The sequence below is a fragment of the Chiloscyllium punctatum genome, chromosome 10 (assembly GCF_047496795.1).
Source record: "Chiloscyllium punctatum isolate Juve2018m chromosome 10, sChiPun1.3, whole genome shotgun sequence".
Taxonomy (NCBI): domain Eukaryota; kingdom Metazoa; phylum Chordata; class Chondrichthyes; order Orectolobiformes; family Hemiscylliidae; genus Chiloscyllium; species Chiloscyllium punctatum.
In genome coordinates, this window is record NC_092748.1 from 72,691,154 (window position 1) to 72,699,346 (window position 8,193).

General features: G+C 39.4%; 1 protein-coding gene across 2 annotated transcripts in view; it reads right to left on the bottom strand.

The window, feature by feature from the left end:
- The window catches only part of slc38a11 (solute carrier family 38 member 11), an 83,325-nt gene extending 78,187 nt beyond the window's left edge, over positions 1–5,138 (bottom strand). The window contains exons 1-2 of one of the 2 annotated variants that reach the window (XM_072579489.1): positions 4,358–5,138; positions 3,856–3,979 (exon numbers count right to left, since the gene is read on the bottom strand). In XM_072579489.1, the coding sequence (XP_072435590.1) occupies positions 3,856–3,979; positions 4,358–4,414 (181 nt within the window). In that variant the 5' untranslated portion in view covers positions 4,415–5,138. The remainder of the gene's footprint in view (positions 1–3,855; positions 3,980–4,357) is intronic. The other variant, XM_072579488.1, reaches the window with a different exon arrangement.
- Between the last annotated feature and the right edge of the window lie 3,055 nt (positions 5,139–8,193).

Below are 8,193 nucleotides of genomic sequence, written 5' to 3' on the forward strand. Positions count from 1 at the left end.
CCTGAATGTGTTTGTGAGGCAGGTGGCTTCAGAGCACAACCATTTTTCATTGAAATCTGTTATCATTTTCCATTAGCTTTTAATGACCTGTTTGATTCTATTGGTCTTCTTGTTCACAGAGTAGAAATTAACCCTTGACTGACCATATTCAACTTCAAACATCAAAATTTCCTGAATAATTTGACTTTAGCTAAATAAGAAGTACTGAAACAAAGTGCTCAAGAATAATCTATAATCTGGGAAACAAACTGCTAAAGGCTGAGCTCTGCAATGCTATAGGTAAGCGATCCAATCAAAGCTCTGCAAGTTTGTCACATTCAGTGGTGAATAGAGTTGAACAATTAAGCAACGCACAGGAGAAGACGGCTTTGTGAATATCCACATCCTCAATGATGGTGCAACTCAGCATGTTAACCTAAAGGCAAAATTCAAGCATTCTCACTCATTTTCAACTTGAATAACTAAATTAATTCTCTTTTTTTTCTCAGTTACTTTCTCTGGGATCTATTCATGTTGAAAATTGACAAGATAAAATCTGGTCACAAACAACAGGACACATCCAACTTGGCCATTTAATATCCCATCAACCCATTTATTCCCAACTATATAATGGAAGGAGTCATCAGCAATGCAATTAAGTGCATTTCCCAATAACCTCTCAAATAAAAGAGCAGAACTATGGTCCTCTCAGACTATGATGACTTTATTTTTGCCAACAATCTAGTTTTTAATACACAAAGGGTCAGTTAGACTCGAAACGTCAGATCTTTTCTTTCCTTACAGATGCTGCCAGACTTGCTGAGATTTTCCAACATTTTCTCTTTTTTGGTATTAATACACAGTCTTGGTTCTACAAAAATCACATAACACCAAAACTTACTATGCTTTGGTCCAAATATTAACACAAGAACTGTATGCCAGGGGTAAGATATGCAGGACTGTCATTAACATCAAACTAACATGTAAATAAATGTGACACCAATAGCTGTCATAAACTAATTGTGAGTCAATGCAAAAATGTACCACTTTCTAGATTTGTACCAGATACAAAGGAAGGTAAGTATTGTTACTGAATACCAAATATCCCTGTGCAAAAGCCCTTCATTCTCGATGAAGGGCTTTTGCCCGAAACGTCGATTTTCCTGCTCCTCGGAAGCTGCTTGACCTGCTGTGCTTTTCCAGCACCACTCTAATCTAGACCCAAATATCCCTGACCCAAGACACACTGCAGGATTTCCTCAAGACTGTGGTTTAAGCATAATAATTATCTACTGTTTCATCAATGATCATCTCTGCGATATGGAGCAGGAATAATGCTATTTACTGATGACTTCCATTCAAAATTCTTCATGTATTGAAACAGTCCATACCCACACAACAAAACCTGACCTATCCAGACTCAAGCTGAAAAGTTAATTCCATACAACAGCTAGACAACATCACCACCGAAAAGAGACAGAGCCAACAAACACCCTTGATATTTAATGGCATCACCACCATTGAATTGCCTCCATAAACATTTTGGGTATCAATGAAATTCAATAAATAAATTGATGGAACAGTAAATGGCCAAATTGGACATGGCCTGCTGTTTGTGACCAGATCACACCTGGTCAATTTTCAACATGAGTTGATGCCAGAGAAAGTGACTGAGAGAAAAAAAAATAATTTAACAAATTAATTCAATAAATTCAGCTACTTAAATAACATTACAACTACAGCAAATAAAAATGGGACATTGTGTAATTGCTTCCTGCCATTCTAAAGCCTCTCTATTGCCTACAAAACAAAAATTGTAAACTGAATTTTGCAGGGCATCGTAATCCATAACACCCCTTGCTAAAATTCGCTGGAGGTGGGGAGCCTGCCTATAATCCTGATGCTGTCCCTAGTAGTTAAAGATGGGGGCAATTAATTGTAGGTAATTCATATTTTAAAATTTGTCCACTCTTATCTAGGAAGCAGATCCACTTTAGAATGCAGCCAGCTAATCAGCTGGGTCAAATCCTGCAGCACTGAATAAAGCTACAGCACATAACAGCAGGTACTCAAAGCAGCTAACCACCACCTCATTGGTGATTAGGGATTGAAAATAAATACTGGCCAAGATAGCAATTTCTACATCTCATGAGCAAATTTTTTTTAAAAAAGGTCCAACAGAACCAATCAGGAGCAGTGGCCACAGTTTTCAAACTTACTGGCAGGTGAGCATAACACTTAGACTGGTGAGTGTTATTTTTACTTGCCTGGATAACTGTAGTTGCAATAATACTCAAGTAACTTGATGCGATACAGATGAAAACACTCTGTCTAATTGACATCCCATGCAGGAATTCAAGTATTTTCCCTCTACTTGAGTACATTACAGTTACAGCATACCCTGCCTATACAATGCACTATGGCAGGTCATATGAAATCATAAATTTCACTACAAGAACAAAAGTAGCAGGTGCATATGAAGAGCATTACTCCAAAACATTCACCATCTTGACTTGGCCAAGTATCAGCATTCTTTCCTGTTGTTGGGTTAAAATCCTGGAACTTCCTACCTAATAATATTCTGAGGGGTCTTTTATCAGATCTGATGATGATGCTGATCTGATTTTGTCCTTAAATCCAAATTCCCACATACCCCTGAGATTTAAACACTTATGAATTGGTGAAACATTCTCTCAACAGTAATCTGAACAATAACAGAAATTGGAAGATAAACATAACCTGTCAAATACTTAGCTTTCCACCAAAAATGGATAGAAGGACATAATGGTTTGCCCCAAGGATTGCTTTAAGAACCAGTATTCATTTTGATACTTACTAATTTTGAAGTACATTTCTGAAGGAAATTGGACATATACTTGATAAAATAAGATTTGCATGGTTACAGGATAGATATGGATAGATTTTAAAACATTTTTAATGGACATAATCTGTGATAGCTTAAAATGGTATTACAAACCATATTACCCATCATTCCCATTCCTGCACATTGGTAGAACTTTCCAATGAACCTCCATACCACCGCTTTCTCACTGGAAGCTTGTAAATTCTTTCCTTTCAAGTATTAACTCAGTTTTTGCTTAAATTTTACAATTGCATGTGTTCTTTTCAGCACTTAATTCCAAATTATATTTGTGTTAGAAAAACAAGCTTCCACTTGCATCTTGGGTTCTTTTGTCCTAAGGTATGGTGCCCAAAATTAAACACCTTTCCCTAAGTGAGGCCTAGCCATAATTCTGATCTAATACAGCCTCCTTGCTTCTCCAAACCTCTGCCTCCATTATTAAAGCCCGGGATTCTCAGCTGCTTGTCAAAAAATTTTAAAAAGCAGTTTAAAAAAATGCTTGGAAATGAACTTACTCGTCCTGCTGGAGCTCCAATTTGAAGATAAATCAAGAACAGTACACATCATTCATAACTCAGTTTCTAAGCTATTTTGACTGAAATTCTACTATTTAGCTAAAATTGCCATTTCTCACTATTCTTACTGAGCAATTAATTTTCCCTTGCGATTTTAATTTAGCTAACAAATTTATTCTCCCTTTCATATGAATACAATGTTCCTTGTATGCCATGGGATTTTAAAATCTGTTGCTTAGATGATCACATGTCTTCCCATCTTGCCACTTCGCATTATCCATTGAAACCTCAAAGCCCATTTCAAAGCATTTGGACTTTTAAAATAACGGCATGGTATAAATTATTGATTTTGGAATTTCCGAGCCATTGTTTGCTGAGCATTAAACTCTTAGAGCCGCTGATTGACTCCTGGCAAAGCGAAACTCGGTTGGTTGTCAACTACTTGGATGAATGAATTTTCATGAATGTAGAACTAAAATAAATAACACGCGTGTTTACCAATGATCCCGGAGCCTATGATACTGTTTATTACATTGAAGCTGGCTGATGAAAGGTTGCTTTTCTCTCCTTCTGTTGTGCTGTCGTCGCAAACCAACGCTCTTTTATCTTCCACATCAACCATCTATAAAAAGCGATGCGCAAAGTGACTCAATAGCTGAATAATTAATTCATGAATAATAGCAAATTCATTTTCTACACAATTGTATGCACGTTTTAAACAAGGAACTACAGTTTGTTAAAAAAAAGACAGCTAGGCGAATATTGTGACCATTTCAATGCTGTTGATCAAAAAATATGTATTCCATCGTATGTTACTCATTGCTTTGCATTTTATTTATCTCTAAAGTGTAGATTAACAGTGGGGAAAGTATTCAATTCTGAGCTAACAGACTAAGTTTTTCTCCGTAAACTTTTATTTCAGTTCATTATCACGGTTGAATAACTGTGCTGGTTTTGTCTGCTGCAACAGACAATGCGTTGAAAAAAGTGCTTCTCTTACCTCTCCGTAGGTTTCCCGCATCTGATTATTTTCATCTTCCATGCCGAGTGCCTCCATCAAGTCAGTAAAAACGATCTTGTGATTTGTTTATAGTTGAAAATGTTGTGAAATTGAAGCTCCTGCTTGAAACGACTGTGCTCGGGGTTTCTTCTGGATGTCAAAGGAAAGCCTTTTAAGGAAGTCCAGCTCCTCCTTAATCCGCCCCCTCTACACGGACCCTGCCATCCGGCTTTACATGAGGGATTCCGTGTAAAACTTCCAACTTCATAATTCCAAAAGAATGAACAGTGCAACTATACTCTTTCACAACGGAATATCCAAAATTATTATGTAGCAGCAATATTTCTTTCCAGCACAGAGGTTAGCTCGACTCTGATGCACGAAAACTGATTACGAAGTTGACCCCACCTCCGTCAGTGTGAACGCTGCAATTTTTTTTCATCCAAATGTAATTATTTTGCAGTTGATGGCGTTAGATGCAGCTTTTCTTTTGAGTGGAACGATTTCCAGGATCTGGTGGGAATCTAAATTATTAGTCTGAAAACGGAGTTGTGTTTCTGGTCGCAGCGTTATTGCCTATTTCAATTAGATCTGGAAACTAGAGTCGAAGTTAACTACAATGTGCCGGCTAGCTTCCCGAAAAAGTCCACCATGAATATAAGCAAGCTGTTAGTGAACCCCCGCAGAGTGGTACCACACTTATTCTTTTCACCAGTTGATTGTCACATACTGCATTCAAACACAGCACCAGGTTAACGCAAACTGCCAGCATTTATACACCAGACAGCGCAGAGAATTAATCACACGCCATGTGATTTAGAATACGCCGTGTACTTAATAGTTATTGGTTACAAAGTAACAAGGCAGCTAAATTAGACTCCTACACATTCTGGAGTCTTGTTGCATTACTCTTCCAGATGCGAATCCTCATCTCTGATTCCTCACTGTTGTCCTGTAAAGTTGTGGGCTGTGCGGTAGGAGATAGTCTATAATGGGCTTGCTGCAGAAGGTTGGTCCATATCGTCGATGCTTCTTCAAGATCTGAATGGCATGTTTTATAATTACGGCTGTCGTGACAGTCTTTTTCGTGTGTATTTGCTTTGCTTCTGTCCTTGGTATTTGCATGATTCATGATTTGAAACATTAACTCTATTGCTCTCTCTGCACGGATGCTGACAGACCTGCTCTGTATTCCCATTATTTTCAGTGTAAATGCATAATTGCTGCGGATCTATGAAAGAACTGGTATCGCTGGTGCTATCCCTAATTCCACCTCAAATAAAGATGATAAAAGTGATTGCCTTAAAAGGAAAACTCATGAGGACTTTTAGAGAAACAGATATTGATTTGCTTCCTTTTATATGCAATGATTACACAAGACTATTTCAGCTATTTAGGACTGACATGAGGGTTGTGAGTGTTTGGAATTCACTTCCCAAAGACGAATGCCCAGTAGTAAGATACATTCAAGAATGAGACCAATCAATGTGTGGACGCAAAGAAATTCGAGGAATACCTGACAAGGTAGGTACCAGAGTTTATCCAGATGACCAGCAACAAAATGACTAAATGTGGAGCCACGTGACAATCCCTACTGTAATTTACTTGTATTAAAAACCTTTAGGAGCAATTTCGTAATGGATGCTACAATTCTTATATTACTGTCCATTACTGCACATTTGCCACCAACTTTAATCAGAATGTAGGCACATTTTTTTAGTAACTGCAGTGTACTTTAAAGTGCATGTTATAAAGATTCCTTTGGGACCTTGACAAGTTAGATGCAAAGAGGTTGCTTCCCCTCCTGGAAAAGTCTAGCACCAGGAAGTTAAATCTCAGAATAAGGAGTCACATGTTTAAGACAGACATGAACATTATTTTCTCTCAGAGAATAGTTACTCTGCAAAATTCTTTACCTCAGAGGGAAATAGTGGCTGTGTTGTTCACAGCTGTATGCTCAAAACTGAGATAGACAGATTTATAATCAGGAAAAGAAATCAAAGGTTGTGGGGATAAAGCAGATAAAGAATTGAGGCTTATGAAATCAGCTATGATTTTGTTGAATGGCAGTGTAGACCCCAGGGGGACTGAATGCAACTTCTGCTCCAACATCTTATGGTCTCGGTTCCATAACAATCCTTATTAACTGTAAGTAATACAATGAAACTTTTCTTAACTTAATCTAGCTCTCTCCTGGTCTCCTACATAGTTACAACATATTGTTTGATTTAAATGATATAAAATATATGATCAATTTGATTCATATATGAATATTGAATACTGTGAACATTTTACATTAATTTTGTGCAGGTATAATCAGAAGGTTGGCAATATTTTGTGTTTCAACATTTTGTAATTAAGTTCACATTTTGCAAAAAAATGTAACTTGTTGAGAAATGAAACTTAATTTTATGTCTTACTTTTTTATGGTTTGATGGGAACTAGAAAGGAAGATGGTTCACATTACATGGAGGTAGGAGATGTTATGGGGAAGGCGGAATTATATGGTTTGCTCCTCCAGGAGGGTGATCCAGTGGTTTGGCAACAAATCAAGAAGTAAATATGGTATACATCTGAATAGTAAGGGACAGGTTGCAGACATTGGGGACACACATTGGGAAAAGGAAACTTGTGTAGTCCACATATGCCAGTAGTTGTTCTGGTACATTGGTGGACTGAATGCTGTTTGTGGTGTGAGAGAGTAGGCAACAAGTTCATGATACTCTTTGGTCTCATAAGATACATTATCATGATCAGCTGGACCTGATGCATAGACCCGGAACATAGCATGTCATTGGGGCTTGAAGGCACATTTTGCTGGATAACATTGCAACAAGCAAGGAATGTGACTCCTCCAGCCTGGACTCACAGGCTAGGCTGAGGTTTCATGTTGACAGCTAGGCCCAGGCCCCTAAAGGAGGAGAAAGATGGTCTTCACCCAATGTGACAGTTTCCTTATGTGGCACTCTACCTGTAAGTCAGTCTCCATGTGTGGCAATCTCCTTGTGTGGCAGTCTCCTTGTATGGCAGTCTCTCTGTATCACAGTCTCCCTGTGTGGTGGTCTCCCTGTGTGGCAGTCTCCCTGTGTGGTGGTCTCCTTGTGTGGTGGTATCCCTGTGTGGCAGTCTCCCTGTGTGGCAGTCTCCCTGTGTGGCAGTCTCCCTGTGTGGCAGTCTCCCTGCGTGGTGGTCTCCCTGTGTGGCGGTCTCCCTTTGTGGCAGTCTGCTTGAGTGGCAGTCTCCCTGTATCACAGTCGCCCTATGTGGCAGTCTCCCTGTATCACAGTCTCCCTGTGTGGCGGTCTCCCTGTGTGGCAATCTCCTGGTGTGGTAGTCTGCTTGAGTGGCAGTCTCCCTGTGTGGCAGTCTCCTTGTGTGGCAGTCTCCCTGTGTGGCAGTCTCCCTGTGTGGCAGTCTCCCTGTGTGGCAGTCTCCTTGTGTGGCAGTCTCCTTGTGTGGCAGTCTCCCTGTGTGGTGGTCTCCTGACGTAGCAGTCTTATCCTGGCATGAAGGACTTGTCCCTGATTGGACGTCTTCTTCATCTTCGGTGTTCAGGTATTCCAGTGACCTGGCAGGTGGTCTCATCCAGGAGTGGTGGTTTCAGCCCATCATAGCAGATTTCTTCACTGGAAGCTTCCGGCCTACTGTTCAACGGCATGGCGTGGCGGTCTTGTCCCGGCTGCACATTCAGGATATTCCATCATCCCTATATTGACTTTCCCTGAGCTCAGGAGCTGTCAACTTAACTGTGATGAACTTTGTCTGAATTTTACTTTTTTTATTATTATTAGGTATGACTTCTGTCCTTGATGTTTGTGCCATAAGGGATGACTTAT